The sequence below is a fragment of the Oculina patagonica genome, chromosome 1 (genome assembly GCF_052425735.1).
Source record: "Oculina patagonica isolate OP01 chromosome 1, crgOcupat, whole genome shotgun sequence".
Lineage (NCBI taxonomy): Eukaryota > Metazoa > Cnidaria > Anthozoa > Scleractinia > Oculinidae > Oculina > Oculina patagonica.
This window is the reverse complement of record NC_135758.1, coordinates 44,780,653-44,799,690: the sequence shown is the minus strand read 5'-3', so window position 1 is coordinate 44,799,690 and position 19,038 is coordinate 44,780,653. Positions and strand designations below refer to the sequence as shown.

General features: G+C 39.1%; 1 protein-coding gene across 2 annotated transcripts; it reads right to left on the bottom strand.

The window, feature by feature from the left end:
* Nucleotides 1-1,484: 1,484 nt before the first annotated feature.
* Nucleotides 1,485-13,783, bottom strand: LOC144633048 (folliculin-like). 2 transcript variants are annotated; one of them, XM_078491822.1, is made up of 21 exons: nt 13,504-13,783; nt 12,520-12,596; nt 11,600-11,693; nt 11,012-11,145; nt 10,080-10,202; nt 9,819-9,884; nt 9,372-9,408; nt 9,092-9,170; nt 8,649-8,716; nt 8,106-8,202; nt 7,719-7,766; nt 7,112-7,150; nt 6,920-6,966; nt 5,795-5,908; nt 5,166-5,219; nt 4,799-4,909; nt 4,314-4,507; nt 3,960-4,021; nt 3,173-3,275; nt 2,552-2,614; nt 1,485-2,382 (listed from the first exon to the last, which is right to left on the bottom strand). In XM_078491822.1, the coding sequence occupies exons 1-21, from the start codon at nt 13,570-13,572 to the stop codon at nt 2,259-2,261; spliced, it is 1,803 nt and encodes a 600-aa protein (XP_078347948.1). In that variant the 5' UTR covers nt 13,573-13,783; the 3' UTR covers nt 1,485-2,258. The 2 variants fall into 2 exon arrangements, with proteins under 2 accessions (XP_078347948.1, XP_078347954.1); XM_078491828.1 differs by having other exon boundaries at nt 4,314-4,345.
* Nucleotides 13,784-19,038: the final 5,255 nt, after the last annotated feature.

Here is a 19,038-nt window from a genome sequence, read left to right as displayed (position 1 = left end):
ATATCTGGTACACTTAAATCAACAGCTCCAATCCAATGTACTGATAAGCAAGAATGGATAGGAGAAATCGTAACTGGGAAAAGGACTTCCTCAGGCAAAGAAATGACGTTCAAACTAAAACTGTACGTGGAATTGCTTCCTGTCCGTGACGAAGAGTAACCGGCGCAATGCAAGATGAAGAACGTCCATCTGATTGACTGTTTTTAGTCAATTATAACAGTTTGGAGTTTAAACTTTTAATAGCAATTTACAAGTAAAAGTAAAAAATAAGTTAAAATCAACTTCAATGCTAAAACAGATTTTTGTAGTTTTGTAGAATACACAATTAGTAATAAAAATGCTTTAAAGTGATTTTTCGTTGCTTTTTACCGCAAAAACCATTCCTTTTCACTCGTTGAAGCCACACTTAACTTTGCAGCCGAGGTCACGTGCCACTGTCCACTCAGGTACAACGGGTAGTTAAAAATTATTCACTGAAGTGGAGGTAAATGGTGGTGGATATCCACTTTTTTCAACGACACAGTGGTGAATTATTGGTTTAGTCAAGAGAATATGACTCTCTGGTTTTAAGTATATACTAAATAGCCGAACTATGAGTAGCCAATCGGGCGTGCGGAAAGTACCATTTACTGGTTTGGTATATACTTAAAAACTTTATCCATCGGCCAAATCGTTATCCAGTGAGTAAGGGTTGACAAAAAAAATTACGGCATCTACTGGATAGTGTTTTTTAGGGTCTAGAAGATTATTTTAACCGGCAAATATATCTGTAATTCAACCTTTAAGGCCGGTTTACACGCTACGATTTGTCGACCTGATTTGTTCCAAGCAAATTTACACTCTCGTCAGCCCGATTTTCTTTGCCTTAGGCCCGGGCGAAACGTCGAACTTCACATGAGTCGAACCTAACGTAAATGAGCAAAACCTATTGTTTTTGGTCTTTTGCATTAGGTTCGACTCATGTGAAGTTCGACGTTTGGCCCGGGCCTTATTTAAATTGCGAGGATGAAAATCGGCTGGAGTTCTAAAATTTGTGCCACTGCAACAGAGTTTTAAAAATCGGGCTCTTAATTTGAAACCTTCCGGAAAATCCCCCATGTAAGTTTTAGACAGGCGCAAGATTTGCCTCAGCCCAGCTGAAATGTGGCTGTGATTGATCCACCCAAACATCAATCACGGATGATTTCGAAGTCTCCCAACGACACCTGCACACAAGAAAAAGGTTCTGTCGGAAAACGCTACATGCAGTGACCGCGCATGCAGTATTTTCTTTCCACAGCATGCATTGTATTCAGTCCACCCCATGCTACTAAAAAATAAAAAGATGTCAGTTGCGAAGTAGTGAGCAGGACGAATGATTTCTGCGTGTTGGACTATACGGGTCTGGTAAAATAAAACTCTCCTAGCCGCCACCAAAGTTAATAGTCCGCACTATTAGCCAGGCTACATGCAGCACTGCCACCGGTTTCTAAACGCCATTTACATTGCTTTCTAAGAAGTTTAATTTTCGTAAAGGTTAGAAAATATAGATATATCTATTTTTACAAACGTTTTGCACTTTCTTTCCTGGAGCTGCATGCAATAATAATGCATTCTATGAGCGCCGTTTCTTTGTTTTATAGCCTGACAACCTTGCCTGTTTGCTGCTTTTGGCCAATTAATAATTACAATGCTGTCTGATCTCTGTTGAGTAGGTATTGATATTCTGGCGATTTGTCCATTATTGAAGAAGCTACTGGCTAGCTTTCATCATTGTAACTAGCTGCTCGGTTTTTTCAAAATTCTTTCTTTTTTTTAACAAACTCTTCAGTTACAAACGAAAAGGGCATCATCCTTGAGTTTCTTCTTCAATGAAGTTATTTTCTTGCGTGAACGAAATATACTGACAGCATTTATAGCAAGCTTGACCTTTCAAACCATGGCCTCTTCAAAGCTTGAGTAAAAGAGAAAACGAACGGTCAGAATATTTCTTGACAAACAATGTTCCTGGAGACCCACTTGTTAGTTGTCTATTTGGCGTTTTGTCATTTAAAATTCTGTGCCATTTGTCTGTTGCCACATATATTAAGCTACGAGTTTTCTTCTGTTTATCCGTGACACCAGTTGCTTATAAGCCGCCACATTCATCACCAAGTAAACAGGAAGGCAAACTGACGAGAGCTAAATCTTGCACGATACTCGATGCCGATGAAATCTGGGAATTAGCTTCAGGAGCCGGGCCGTAAGACACACAGATTGAGGGTTTTGGTGGGCTTTAATCATGGCGATGAGCCAGTACTACTGCAGGTCAGCAGATGCGATCGATACTGTTTGTTAAGTCCTGTCATCCAAAACTTGAGAACAATTTCATCTTCTGGCTTGGCACCAAGAATTTTAAGAAGCCTGGAAGGATTAAAACAGAATAACACCACGATATTAATAAAACGGGGAAATTAAAATGTTACAACACTGTATGACTTACAGGTAACGTAAACGCACTAGAGAAACCAATTTCTAAAATAGCGTGACCTAGCGTGACATAATTGCCTTTGCGTTACTGAGATGCACTTACTTTTCTTTATCTTCACTGGTGCTGGGACCTGACCGCGCAAATTTGAAAATCACCTTTACTTTGCTATAAAGACGAAATGATAACAGACAAACAGAAAGGTTAGAATTCATTGGGATTCTCAGTCTCTCAATCTTGGTTGGGATTGAACTTTAATTTCTATCAACTTGGAATTAGCCTGTCTTTAGGGGAGCGGGACGGCTGTACACAGGCTACTTGGAATCTACTGCTATTGAGTGGTTGGAATGCTCTTCAAGCAGACAGCTGACAAAAAAAAAAATAAACTTAATGTATGTCACCATGCCGAATTGTCATAGATAACATGAAAAAATTATAACTTTGAGTAAATGTTAATAAGGAGAATTAAAAGTACAAAGCAAACAAACGAAATACAACAGAAAGTTGTAGCCTTCAGGTCCAAGTTAATGCTTGATGATCTCGAACACACGAACTGGGTTTGTAATTTGCTACTTACTCTAGTGCTCGGTACGTTCTTCTAGTGCCCGTGCTTCTAATAGTTTACAAAATACTATTAGAAGGCCTGAGTGTTTGAGTCCCCCCCCCCCCCCCCCCCCCCCCGTGGATTTGAGGACCAAGGGATGAATCTAAACCAAGAAATCTTACTCCATCCATTCCTCCTTGAGACAAACCAACAGTTGATCAAACACTGCATCAGATAGGCTGTCATTCTCCAGAGCTTCTTCTACTTTTTGCAGAATGGTTGGATCTGAAAAGAGTTTGATTGATGTTAGTTCCATCGTGCTAAACGCTAGTAAATTAAAAAAAAATCTATAAAGTAATAAACATAGAACATTAAAATGGTTTAAACACAGGAGTTTAGTAGTTGGCCTTGTGTGTCATGTTTGGGCAAGAAAAGAAGTGTTTAAACACGAAGTGGAATCCTCATTTTTCGAACCCTCGATTTTTCAAACCTCCCTAAAAAGGAGAAGCCACGAGCCAAGCGGCCCACACTGCTGGAGCTTATCCCGGTTTCCGTAGCATTGAGCGGCTAGGAATATTTCTACTCCTCCCTGAATGGGATGCTAGTCCATTGCAGGGTTCCCCCCCCAGCATTATGTCGCCGGTACCCATTTATACACCTGGGTGGAGAGAGGCACTATGAGAGTAAAGTGTCTTGCCCAAGAACACAACACAAGTGACCCCGGCCGGGACTCGAACTCGGACCGCTCGATCCGGAGTCCGACGCTCTAACCATTAGGCCACCGCGCCTCCCATAAACCTCCCTAAAACTCGAACCAAAAGCCTTTTCTCTTGGATTTTCTTCACTCAGTTAAACGGCAGTTAAACAATCCCCATCACCCCTCCGATTTCTTGAACCAGTTTTCGTTTCCATTGGAGGTTCGAGAAATCGGAACTTCACTGTTATTTATTTTTAATAACTGTATCCTACCTGTAGCATTCTCTTTTCCACAGACAACAAACCCGTATCCAGGAAAGTCGTTTTCTTCATCTCTAATAAACAGGATAAACACGGTAGGGACAATGAAACCACGCAGTCAAATTTAACAAAAAGGACACATGATCACGATGCGTATGAATGGTAGGATGCACAAATCAAAGTGTATAATAGCACGCGACAAACAATTATTAAACACACAAACATTTAATGCAAACTCGTGCTGAAAAGAAGGCATATACACCCATACATGGGACCTCCGATACTGTCAAAACTCTTTTTTGGTTCAAATTCGGATAAAGGGGAAAAAGGAAATATATGCAGTAATAACAATTCTGGACCACTCACCTTGATTGTTCAGTAGCAGAACCCTCAGGGACCTGGCAAGAAACACAGATATCAATCTTTGAACAAAAGGCAGTGATAACAAGAAGAATGGAAACTCGTTGGTTACATGTACCTCTCGCCACCTTCTCCTCACATACTGTACAGTGACTCAATGGCCGAATACCTGACTGTTTTACCGCTTGGGCGTCAAATAACTGTGGAAAAAATTGCTTTTCCAAAAGCAATTTTCTTCAAATGTAGTTCACAATACGTCAGCAGACGTTTATCCAGTCCTAACAAAGAACTAACTTGTGCACGGTTGTTGGAAAGGTTGCTGCCAGACGTTGCAAAGTCTGGGGGAAGCATCCTAAGGCAACTGAAACTGTCTTAGCGTGGGAGATGAGGCATCTAAAGCCCTTTTTTGAACAATCCGCGTAAAACTCCTTTATTCGTGTTTATTGGACGTTAATAACTTTAACAGCAACAAGGATTATCTTTGTACTTACATGTCCTCGTGGGGAAATGATATCAAGAAGAACAAAAAGGTCAGACGATAGCACATGAGGTGGAATCTCAACTCCTGGAGCAAGACCAAGAAAATTACATCGCCAGGAATCCTGAAAGGTCCACAAGTTGATTATTAACCTTGCATAAGTTCCAAACACACAATAATAAAAACTATAATCAAACGCGAGATTTTTTTCCATGAAGTGAAAGTACATGTTCCAAACTGCTTAGCCAACCCAAGAGCAAAATAAAGCGGCAGACAAAATTATTATAACAACAAAAGCTGCATGAAAACTATGGCGCACTCTTTTAACACCTTGCGGCGAGGTTTACTTCTTCAACTTGCTTCTGTGCTAGATACTTTACCTTGTACTTTGTACTGTAAGGAATGAAGGAACAGCAACCACTGGGTATAAGAACCTATTAAAAAATGCAACGAATCAATGAGTAAAACGCCCGTTTCGGTCTGTTAGACAATTCATCATCATCATCATCATCATCATCACTTTGTTTACCCTCGGATTTAAAGAGTAGCTTATACAGCTAATATCTCCGAGCATTTCACAGTAAGCACAATACAACGGGCAAAGACCAGACCACAACACCGGGAACTCCATGCCCTACTCTTTACGATAAGCGTGTGGGTTCTTTTACGTCCCCTGCTGACCATAACACTGAAGATGCAGGAGACAGGGCCTACGGTTTATCGTCCTTATCCGAGAAGACTAGGATATCTAACCATTTGCAGTCGTTATTGCAAAGGCAGCATATTCTCCTCAGTTATTTTAAGACCCTGGGTGTTGGTCCGGTCTGGGACTCGAACCCGAGACCTCCCGCACTGTAGTCCGTCGCTCTACCAACTGAGCTAACCGGTCGGCGGTAAAGTAAGTAAACCAGTTGGCAAGATCGGCATAGTCGACGCAAAAACACGAAATGTGCAATTTATGAAATCAGTGATTAACTGAATTAACGAACGAACGTCAAAAATAACTTACCTTTAGACAGTTCAGAACCGATTCAACAGTCTTTCGTTTCTCGCCTCGTACAATGACTTGGTTGCCTTGAATCACATGAAATGCTAACAAGTGAAAATGGTGACTTCCTAACACCTACAAAATGGCAAGATAGTCATGAGTCACCGGCGGACAGACAATTAACCCATTGACTCCTGAAGATTTTCCAAAAAACGCATTTTTTTAGGTGTTTTTGACCTTTTAAGGTCTATTATAAGCTACAATAGCTACAAATCAATCAAAACGGCCCTTGAAACGCAAAATGCATCCTTCTTTCTCACCAGAACCACGTTTAACAACTTTTTAGTTCGTAAATGCGCATAAATCACCATCCTACCACTTTAGGCTTTTTGATTTTTTTTCGCTTTTCCTTTTTCTCTTCTTCCTTTCTTTTTGCTGCAGTGTTTGGCCTTCTACCAGGCTTCTTTCTAGTAGAAGAATTTCCGCGAAAGCGCAAACGAGGCAAGAACTACTTACCATGGACCATCAAAGGGTTGAAAGGGGAAACTTTCCTCTGGGTTTTTCACTAAAATTTGAAGCGTTTTGGTGCATATTTCAAGCTCCATTAATCTAATCACGCTGGTTTAGGTATCGTTGGAAAGGTCTTGGTCTGCTTCACAATTTGAGCATAGATGTCACAAGCGGGACAAATGACATCACAAGCGGGACAAATGCCCGGATCCTTTACGACCGGTTTAGGCCGGTTCAGGAGTCAATGGGTTAAGTTACATTACGAAGCAGTGCAACCCTTGGGCATGAGAGGCATGGTGGCTTAATAGATAGCAAGCTGGTCTCCGGATTAGGCGGTCTGGGTTCAAACCATGGTCAAGACCACAGTGTTGCATTCATGGACAAGGCATTTTTTACAAACAGTGCCTCTCTCCATCCAGGTGTATAAATGGAATCTGGCAATTCGAGTGGTGAGGGTAACCCCGTGATGGACTGGCATTCCATCCAGCGTGAAGCAGCAATGTTACAGAGACCAGAATAAGCTTGACCCCCTTGATAAACTAACACGTGGCTTCTGTCTGTAGTGACATAATATAAGGATTACAACAGGACAGCTACCACCCTATCAAAGAGGTACATGTGACAAGTACAACTCACCTTTAGAATGTGCCGAAGAGAGTTGAAAACCGGTCCACTCATGTCACCTTATCAAAAAAAATCAAAAATTCTAAATAAAATTGATGAAACAGAAGACTTCCCTAACTGACCAGCTTCGCTAACTGACCATAACTGATTTTAATACACTGTATTACAAGAAGATAAATTAGACTCAGAAAAATTCCTCTTTACCTTCTTGACTATCAGTCTCCTTTTCTGTATCAGTGGTTTCTACAAGAAAGTACGAGTTATTGATCAATACTTCATCACACAATTTATGTACAAGAGAGTTTGTGAGCTACCACTTAAAATTTTTATGTATCAGTAAAATAACCAGTCAAAACACGTTTAATATTCAACTCAACAAATTGGATACAACATCTGAAGAACTATTACACAGCTCTTATTTTGTACACGTATTTAATTTAAGTAGTGTGGCAGCTCCCATAAGCTTGTTATACTACTGGTCCTCTAGTGTAGCACTTGCTATTGTTTTGGGCACTCTGAGCATTGTCCCATTGTTTGTTTTATTGTTCTCTTGAAGGGTAGTGAGCCATTCAGGTGAGACCTTATGAGCTGCTACCTGACCCTCTAATTTTTGAACTCAATGAAATCTTCAAGATGTAGCCTGTTCCATTTATTCGGTTAGTTAAAGAGCAGTACAAGAAAGGCAAGTGGAAAAACAGATGAGGGGTTACACCTCAGGTGTTGAATATAGTCAAGATAGCATATGGTAGTTTTATAGTTAAGTAATCTACTAGTAGCTTTATTTAAGAGTTGAATTGTCTACTCCATGTACCTTGAAGTTCATCGTCCTCAAATTGAGCCTCTAGATCTGTTAACGGTTCTTCCTGAAATACAACAATAGGAGATGATGTACACTAGGACATGACATGTACAATGTACTCACTTGGATAACTTTCCTTTTGTGCCTGAATACATTTTTCTATTCTGGTTGGTTTTTAAGACAATACAAGACTTACATGTGTTGAAATTTAGTCATGGCCCTAGCCACATACAAACACTACATTTTGAACCTCCATTTTCTGGTCGCAAGGGAGGTTCTAATGTAATTTCATAAATAAATTTTGCTTTCTGTGTTAGTTGAACAAAACAGAATGGCTGGAAAATAATAACATTGTCTCCATAACTGCTGTAACATATAATTATTTTAACATGGAATTACTTGCCTTTGGTGGTCCTTCTAAAAGCTTTTCTGTTATTCTATTTCCACATGCCTTCAGCATCCATGAAAACCGTTGATGAAGAGTGGCAAACAGATCCTAAATCAACATGTAAATACTATTATTTTATTAGTTAAGCATGACATTTATTTTTCCCCCAAAAGACAAAAATTTAACTTCTGCCGTCTGCCCTTTGGCGTTCATATGCGGAAATGAGTAGTTTTTTGTTTGTAGTGAATGTGGGATTTTTTCCCTATTTTTATGAAGGATTTATTTTAGAATTTGATAAAAAGGTATCAAAATGAAAGGCAAGTTCGCGTATGCCATTTGCTGTATAATGTCAAGCTTAATCTCTCTACTATTAGTTAAACTACAGTTCACATAAGATTTCTCACATCATACATGCAGGTGATTGCATTATTATTTTGTAGCCTTATCCTGCCTTACTGAGTCAGATTCTTAGAAATAGAATGTATGTGTGTAGCACTTGATATCTGCATTACTGTCAGTAAGTTCTTTTGTTAAAGTGGTGCCATCTTACTAACCTTATCTCTGAGTAGGTCTGCAATACCTCTGTAGGTTTTATTTCCACCTCGCTGCCTTCTGAAAATATCTACATAATTAAAAATAAACTAGGTTTTTTAAGCCGTTAAGGATAAAGAGGTAAGGAACTGCTTATGTGGAGCTTTGCTAAAGAAGGAAGGAATGAAGTAATGATAAAATAAATAAATTAATTAATTAATAAGTAAATAAATCACAGTTACCACAGTGGAATACACTACAATCAGACACTGTATGTACAGTATCTAATACAGTAACTATGAGCTAATGTATAGCAGTCTATTTACTGGGTATTTTGCATGTTTTCTTTCACCAGTCTCCTCCCACTGCCAAATCCAGCCAAGCAGGATTACGGTATGTAAATTTAATGTTGCCAATAAATGGAATTATGGTGAAACATAGAATTTAAAAATAAAGGCCTTGTTACCAGGAGCAAATGCACTGGGCTGAATGTGTTGTCCTTTCTGAATACTTTCAGCATGCTCGGCATCATAAACAGCAGTTGCCTGCAATGACAAAAATAATTTGTACATTTACTGGTGGACACTGAATTTTTAAAATTTGTTCAATGTAAGGCTATTATGTGTCTGGGGATGTGTTCTACAGAGATGCTGCAACCAACAATAGATCATGCGTGGTTATATTTTCCAAAAAAAAAATAAATGCACACTCCATCATCTATTAAGTAAGTACATGTTAATTTTTACCTTTGCCTGTAGTTCATCTATTAATTCTCTGAAATGGCTGCAAACAAGGAAAACAAAGACAAAATAAATTCAAGATTATTTTAAAGTGAAAGAAGCTGTATCATATATTGATGTTATGGAAAAGCTTCATGCATTTCAGTGACTATAAGTTAGAGGTTTCTGGCTAAATAAAACCTATTTGTAATCAATTTATTTGCCATCAGTTCTCAATACAGTGGAGCCTCGATTTAACAAACCTCTATATAGCGAAGTCCTCGATATAACGAACAATATTCTTCACCCGAGTAATAGTAAAACATATGGTAAAGAACTTCGATATAACAAAACCTCGTTATAGTGAACATATTTTGCCAGTCCCTTGGCCCTTCGTTATATCGAGGTGCCGCTGTAGCAACAATCAACAATTTAAATGCATGGTGAATATCAATTCCAATTACTACAGTATACCTTACTAAGAAAGGCCAAGAGTTCACCAAATAAATCCTGTCCTTCATGACGGCAATAATGCTATACCTAGAAACCAAAAAGAACATTCAAAAAGAACATTCAGTGTGGTATTCAGTGACAACAGCACTACATGTGCAATGTACATGCACATGTTGATGTACTAATTGCATCACACATTCATGTACACAAAATGTAATAAGTACTGTGCTTCACATTAATTAAATTTTACATGTTGTTTACTCAGCCTGATGTTTAACTCACCATCTCTGGAATCCTCTGGATTGAGTGTCCTTTAGAAAGAAAGTGTGAGTGAACACATAACCAGATGACTCCTCCCCAAAGAACATTGGACCTTCACGACCTGGACACACTTCACAACTTAAACTGGACATGTAACAAAACAGGAAAAGTTAGGATCAGTGGAATGTTTGGCTGTGCAAAAGTAATCAAAGGGTGTCAAACAAGGGCAAGTTTGAGCCTTAACATTTGATATACTGTTACTGTTTGTAGGTACAGCCAGGTGTTCTTTCTAACATGCATACATGTATCAGAAGTACATGTAGAAATTAACAAGTTTTCAGTGAATATTATTGCAACAGGGTGACAAATTAGAATCCTGGCTGGGAAGTGTAACACATACAGTATTTATTAACAGTAACTGGAAATTAACTGCTGCACTAAAAAAAATTTATGGAAAAGTATTACTTTTGGCTGCAGCATATAACGGCTAGCTGTACTGGTAATGGTTACTACATGGTGTACATGTACATGTAGATACACATTTCTTAATGTATGTCTAAGTGTGCATATACACGTGATTGTTGCTAATTGCCAAAAAGTGTATGTATACCAGACCTCTCAAGTCTCACGATTTTGTCGTGAGACTCACGGTCTTCACTTCAATCTCACGATGAGAAACAGAAATCTCACGGTAAACAGAGTAACAAGTCATTTGATTAGCGCCTGGTTTTAGGACTCTTTTAGTTATTTTTGTCCGTCAGTTGATCAATCTCCCGGTTTTTAATGAAATCTCCAGATTTTTTGACCTCAATCTCCAAATTTCCAGTGCTTTGAGGTTGAGAGGTCTGGTATTAACTGTACATGTTGTTACTACAAATCTCATACATGTACACTGACGCTGCATGCAGATTACTTTTTGTAGCTGTACAATAAATATTAGTTATGTATCTTACCTTCTGACACATGCCTGCCTTACCACGCTGTACAACTCTGGTTGCTCTGGTGATCTGTTGCTATAGTAACTGATGTGAGCCTCGTGATCAATACTGATATATCCTGCATGGTTGTGGTCTAAAGACTTGCAAGCCTAAAAATAACACAAAAAACGGTTCAGTTTTGTAACTAGAGTCAGACGTTGGTTGGTCAATTGGTCGGAGCAAGGTATAGTCTTTAAATAATAAATGCCAATAAATTTGTTACTGGCATTTATAATAAGATTGTAATTTTAACTTAACACCAACTAACTACAAACTAACAACGGATTTGTCTACATGATGGCTAAATGGTGGGAGGCAATTTACTGTTAGTACAAAAGTGTGTGAAGTATATATTTTTAGTACACAGTTAATCATATGTTGTTGTAAGGTACAATCTTCTTCATGTCCAAAAGTAATTAAAACAACAACAACAACAACAGCAACAAAGCTTTCAGGTAGCGCAGAAAACAGACCATAACTATAGTGTAACAAAAGACATACAAATTTGTATTAGAATTAACATCTACATAGGTGCATCTTTTGATACAAGTTTTTGTTTCTGACCTCACACTGGCTTGGTCTGGATGATGCCCAAGATTGCCTTGATCCATGTGCACTTTCAGAGCCTGGAGTTTCTGATCCAAAGCGGGTAAAATTCCTAACAAACAAAATTGTCAACAGTTGTGGATACCTTAGTTAATTGATGATCTTGAGCACAATTTGGGTATTACTAGTGATGCTTTGAAAGTTCTCAGTTTTAATTGTATTCATGTTAAGATGAGTGTAATTTCAGAACTTTCAAACACTAACACCATAATCAGTTACGTGGGTATAATCAGTTTGCGGTTAGATCCACTCCAGTTTGCTTGCGATTAGTTCCACTACGGTTTGCTTGCGGTTAGCTTTTATTTGTTAGTTAGGGCAGCACTTTTTTAAAAAAAATTGATAACTGTGTCACTAGCGTAGTAGGTCTACTTTTGTTTACGCCATTTTGCGCGTGCATTCAGACAGTTTTTTCCCTATATAGCGCGAGTCCCTTAAAAGTAAGGAAAGCCGTTATGTGTACAAAAACCTACATATAGTTAGTCAAGCAGGCCAAAACAAGAAAATCATGCAACATAAGAGGCCCTGCAAGAAGGGTATCCTGTGTTGCTTGTCTAAATTAAAAAATGTCCCATGTTGCTTTTTTATTGCACTTCACGTCACTGTTGGTAGCAGAATTGAAGGAAAATTGCTTGTTTTGTAGGGAATTAAAGTTTTCCAGAAAGGGTGGTCGTCTGTCCCAACTTTATTTAATATGCTATTGCTACTTTTTGGGCCATGTCGCTTGTCGGAATTTACCCTGGCAGAGTCCCATGTAACACTTTGTTTTTGCTTTTCACTTGTTTTTGCCTCTCCACTAACAATGCATTAGTGGATACAACTCAACAAAACTCAAAGAGAGAAAAGTTCTTCTCTTAACACACTGTACATCTATTTCATACCGTTTGATACAAGCTCCACACTCCGAAACAGAAGTACAAGTTCCTTTGAGAGGGTCATGAGCTTCACAGTGAAAGGCCTGAAATCACAGAGGGATGATTAAAGGCTTCAAGGTGTTGCAAGAAATCACCTCAGTATAATTTTCTTTGAATTCGATACAAGCCACAAACACCCTCATTACAAGATTTAGATCTCGACCATCTCCAGGGGGGTACTCCGGCTTGTAAATGACGGGGATGATCGAATGGAGGCAAAACTCAGGACCCAAAAAATCCCTTAGTCTTGCGACATTACCCAAAAAAATCCCTTGTCAAATTACCCCTAAATTGCCAGGAGGGCAGTAATCTAACGCAAAGAAAACCATAAAAATTGAACGCTCGTGTTTGTTTATTCATCATACCACTAAAAACGCCAAGGCCGTGCCAGGGCACTTTCACAAAAAAAAACACAAAAAAACCTATACCACCAGTTCGTTTTTAATAACCAAAAAAATTCCCTTTATTAATCAAGTCACCCAAAAAAATACTTGCCAGATTTTCCAACCCAAAAAAATCCCGTAATCGAAAATTTCAAACCCAAAAAAATCCTTCGATCATCCCCGTCATTTACACAGCCGGAGTACCCCCCTGGGCAAACACCCTTCAATTAACAAGCATTTGAGATCTGTGCGGGATGCCATTTACATAAAATTATATCCTACTTTTGAAAGTATTGGTCACAACATGTTTATGCTCATGGCAAGGTTGACGAACTACAGATCTAAAATGGCTTGCCCCAAGGGAAGTAAAAATTATTAGAACAAAGTGGATAAGGTAGATCACGGGAATAAGAGGGCTCTTTCCTGCCTTTCAACGGAGAAACATTATAGGGAGAAGGGGACGAAACCGACAAAACTTAATTAAAGTGCTGAAGGTCATCAAACATAATTTTGATGCTGCACATGTTAGTAAAATATCTATCACAGTTTATGTAGATAATTACAGTACCTGTGTGCAAAACAAGACACTAGGTCCGTGGAATTCACAAAAGTGACACAAGGCGATAATAGCGTTCATCTTGTGTTGTGGAACCGTTCGTCACGTCATGTCGTTCATGACAAGTTCAGAGTTTGATGATGGCTTCTGCAACGATGTTCACAGAGGACGAAAGTTTTCCTTTCAATAAGCAAGTATCCTTCCCTCAAGCTAATGCAATAATATTGTTTATAATGCTCGTGATCTGAAAATACAAGCGCTGATTTTTGCGCTGATTCATGCCGCCATGACAGTCACATGATAAACAAACCGTGCCAAGCAGCCAGGCCTTATTTTGGTCTTGGGAAAGACTGAGAACCAATCGGTCCTTCTCGCGCGTTGCGCGTTAGACGCGTGGGGGGCCGGGAGTTCCGCCGGGAGTGGGGGTGAATTTGCTTGAAATTTCAGGGCGAATTCTGCTACAAAAGGAGCTTCTTTAGTCAGGAGTTTTTCTTTTTCTTAATCACATAAAAAGGACAGCTCTTTCTAAAGGCGATTTTACTGTTCCTTTCAGAGCCAAGCTCTGCGAAATTAATTCACCAAATACGCAAACTATAAACGACGTTAACTCTGAATAATGTTCCCGCCAAAGGTAATCGACTGACCCGCACGTCTGAAAACAGTTTTGGTAGTTGAAGCAGCCGGCAGCGTTGGAAATGTTGACTTCACCCTGCTTTGCCTTGAAAACGGAAGCGTAATTTCAGACGCCTTCACTGGTCGCGCGCTCCCAAAGTGACGTCGTCTCTTCTCGGGAGTGCGCGACCAGCGGAATACTGAAATTGAGGCTATGAAAACGGGAACTGAGGCCAAGGCGACAACTAGAGTCACAGCACGCCCTATAAATAGGATTGTTGGCAAAATATCCTATTACGATAAACGGACGGGACGTCGGGACAGATTCGTTGCTTATAATAAATATGGGAACATAACCCAATTATTGTTTTTTTTTTCTCCATTATTTTTACCAACCACCTATATTTCCTGCCTACATATACGTTTTTTTTTTGGTGAAAAGGAGATGACGTGATGCATTCTGACCTCCTCTCTCCTTTTTGGCTCCTATTATTAAATCAGTGGCAAGAACACTGCAATCAGATCTGAATGGATAGGAGTGCAAAGCTTTCATAAAATGAATAGATACACGACAGTGAATGGCACTTTATATTACTTTACATTTGCTGTTGAGATGTCAAGATGGCGCGGTGGTACGTTAAAATCACTTTTTCAGCTTACCGCCGTATAAACTAAGGGGAAAAGAGGAGTACACAAATGATCATGGTGATCATATGTCGTCTGAATCGAGGAAACAACTATTATTTCTTTTGCATTTGAATCCGCAATTGGTTTTTCCACGGTTAAGGCTTTTGTGGCGGCCGACAGAGAGCACAAGTTTTTGTCCTTTCACCAGAAACTAATTTTTTTAATTAGCATACTGAACCAAAGAACTTAAGTCACAGTGAAATCCCGTGCTGTGTTTGATGACGTGAACCAATCAAATACCGTATTAAGTCGAGGGTGTGCATTTTAAGCAGTTGGCGCCCAATTTAAATTACATATTCAACTTCTACGTTAGAGTGAATGAAGAAAATGGCTGACATTTTGAACGCTAAAACATACTAAAGCCATTCACGTCTTTGCAGACCCAAGGATAAATAAGAAGGCTGTACGTACGTAGCTGTTCTTACTACAGAACTACAAAAACGATATTGGCCGGAGAAATGGTAAGCATTGATAAGATGTTTTAGTTTCGATTCCGAAATTGAATTGTTAACTTCTGAGGGAACTGAACTCAACTTCAGAACATAACATTTCAATGTAATTGCGAATACTTGACCAAATAGTTAAGTCAGTTTCTTGCTCTTTTTATTTCAGACGCAAGCAACCGAAGAATTTACCCAGTGAACAAAGTCTGAAGGCAAAACAACACGAAACGTGTTCCAAACAAACTTCGTGAAATAATCATAGTACTGAAATGTGGCCGTTCCGGTTTTTAGACCGATCGATATTCATGTCAGGTACGTTTGTCTGTTTATTTATCTCAGTCGTTCATTTGCTTGTTTTTCGCCTGTAGTTTTAATACATGTAGTGAACTCTGTCAAGCTTTTTATAATATGCTGGGAAGCTTTTGCTAAGCAATGATCCAAAATGTGCAGCGTAAACTAATAATTTAGGTAGAAGAAAGACGTGAGAGTTTATAAATTGGAATGACAGGTCTGAAATAAAATGTCATCTTCTATTTTCCTTATTATATAATTTAATTGAGGAAAATGTTAAGATCTGAATTAAGCAACCGAACTAAATGGTGTGAATTTGGGGCAATATATCCAAATACAAACATTATATTTAATTATGCATGTCTCGATCTTCATGACTTCGGATCGTATGTAACTGAATAGTATAAAAGAAACTGTAGGCCTAATTAAGTATAAGGTTTTAATATTTATATAATAATAAGTACAAGGTTAAAATATTTCATTTAGGAGTAAAGATTGACTCATAGTTTTTCTTTGCCGTGTCCTTTTCAGTCTGGCTTCTGCCGACCTCGTCAAGCAGTCAGTCCACTGTTCTTAGTTAGCAGTCCATGCCAGCACAATGTTCTCGCCCACTGTTCTCAGCTTCGCCATGGCAACGAATGACACATTATCTTCTTGGTAGTGGTTAGTGTGGTTCATTGTGGGCAGGGAAGGGTGGGTAAATAGTTAGAGCTCTGGATGAACCTTACACTCGATCGGCTAACGTTCGGCTCACCTTCGGCCTATATTCGACCGGCTTATACGACTGTTTCGGCTTAACTTAATTTAGACAGTTTAGTTAGTGATGGGTGGGCATGGTTTGGGCCTTCCCTTTTCCTTTCCTGGGTTTCACATTTCGGTTTCGAATATTTTATTCGGTCAATTATTCGGCACTAGGTTTAAATTTCGGCTCTTCTTTGGCACACTTCGGCTTTGTTTCGTCAAGACTTCGGCTTCGTTTCGGCTTCTGCGCAATCTCCCGCTTAGTGTTTTTTGTAAAGTTTTTTTTTTTATCTAAGTTCCTTTCAATGACAGCAATATCACTGTTATTGACTGGAACTTTATCCACTTAATAGCAGTATTATCGCTGTTATTAACTGGGCCATTTTTGTTCAAGGTTCATCCAGTTGATTAAATAACTAATTAATCAATTAATTAATGTATTTAATGATAAAAGTTAGGAAACTAGAGAATGACCGCTTAACACGGGAACGAAGACGGTTTTGTTTTCTCCTGTCACGTTAAGTTGTCAGTTTTCTAGTTGCAGGTAGCTAATTAGTGTAGACCCGCTCTTGCGAGTGTAGTTTAGCGTTAAGGCTTTTTAAAGATAATACTTGTTAAAAGTATTTAGCTGGGAATCTGGGACAAAGCACACATTCTAGTTAATATTGCTTACAAATTTAAGCGTAGGCAGCCTCCAAAAGCTTCAAGATTCATCCTATGAGAAGATCTTATCATCCATCTAGAAATAGACAGTGAAGAGAATGAGAGAATAGCACAGGAGTTACTTGTAATTACTTGAGAGGCTTTTCTCGCTTACAGGCGATGTTAGCAACCGGACATATACATGTCTCTTTGTTAGCGTTGCCTCGTGGGAGGAGTCTCCTCAAGGAATCCGCTTGCATTGCACCTCGCAGGCGCAGGAAGCTTAGACCGTCTACAAATTGTAGGCGTTGGTAGACTTCACGTACATCGGAGCAACTGGAGCGCCACTTGGAGACTGGATATACACAAGTTACTCGATAAACAGTTGTTAAGACCTCTTAAGTTATAGATACTAAGTCCTCGAGAAAGAAAAGCCAACATCGACCTCGCGCAGTAGCAAGACAGTAACAGAGTAACTTAGTTAGGTAGACGCAACATCGACAATCCAAGGCAATCAGGACAAGTGAAACAAGGAGAAAACATTGCAAACACGCAAGGATAAGAAGAACGCATGGAAAAAACAGCAACTCTTTTCACTGCATCTGAATTGATAGACAAGATAGTATAGATAGCATAAACATAACTATAAAACTAGTATGGACCACACTTGTGAGTATTGGTCTGATTTCGGGTTCTTTGATTCTCCACAAACCGGTATTCTAGCCAGAACAAAAAGCGTGCCGATTTTGCAAAATATTCTTATTCACCGTATTACCTTTTTTCGTTGATGTGGTGCATACTACAACAACTGTTCATTTTGAGGTCGGTGAACAATTGTTTATTTATTAAAGACGTTCTTAAGGCAATTTAAATTAATATTTATAAAATGATAACATGAAGGTTGTTGTTGTTTGCTGTTGTTGTCTTTGCCACGCGCGTGACACGCCTGGAAAGCGCGCGCGGATAAATGCTATAAGACTTTGGAAGTGAAACACGCGCTCTACACCACAATGTTTGTTTCCTTTGAGAATTAAGCCTCAATTGTCTGTTTTTTAAAAAAAAATCACTAAATTTACTCCAGAACGTACAAACAAAGTCGAAGCAGACATTGTGGACTGTTGTGTGCGGGTTGTATTCCAGCGTTAAACAGCATAGCCTAGCTTCGGTTCCGGCTCGGTGAACGTTTTGGTTCGGTTTCTTTCGGAACGCTTCGAACTATGATCGGCTTTCGGCATTCGGCTTTAACCGAGAATCTACGACAAGGGCCTGGTATCGCGTTTTTCTCGATAGCAGGCCGATGCGAACCCCATATAAATGTCCGAGCAGCCCTGTGCGTTCCACGAGCAGTGTCGAGTTTTGCAGACACAGGAACATTCTTGGTTTCTCTGGGCACTTTTTTTTTTTTCAAATAGGAGCGCACCCCCTCATGGATTAATTTAGGTCCTGTGGAATAATTTAAGGTAATGTACTTAGAATAATTTTAATATTCTTTTGACAGGAAATGTAAGCATAGAAGGGACTAACTTTTAATTATGACTAGTGTTATTATGAGGCTTTTATTGGCCAACTGTTTTTTTGTTTACATAATACATTAAGATAAATCCAAATAGAAGGTTTATACCATGAAGTTCTGTTTATACTTAAGATCTTGTTTTCCGTCGGGTCTCATTTTCGGGAGCAAAAGCGACCGGCATGAAACAAAAATTCGAGAATAAATATTATGTTTGAGTTAACAGTGTGTTTCGTGGTTACTTTGTCGGTATCTTTTGTCTGGATGGATAACTAACTGCTAAAGCATCGCTATCTTCGTGTGATGAACGCTCACCGCCGCTTCAAAGCTATTGGGGTTGGAAGGGATTATACTTAAGTTGCAAACTTTTACTTGTCCACTTTCGGGGACGTCTTCGTTGCTATAAAATCTTATTCACTAAGCGCTTTCCAGTTTAAAAAACGGTACGTTGTAGGCCTGTAAGACGCTTTAATTTTTAAAATACATCCAAAAACTGCGCTGAGTATATGAGTACATGCGAAGTGCTAAATCGTCCATTTTCGGGGACGTAACGGATTTCAGTTTCGTCTCCGGTTTATAAATATATTGTAAAAACTAAATATCTGAATGTAATTCCTGGTG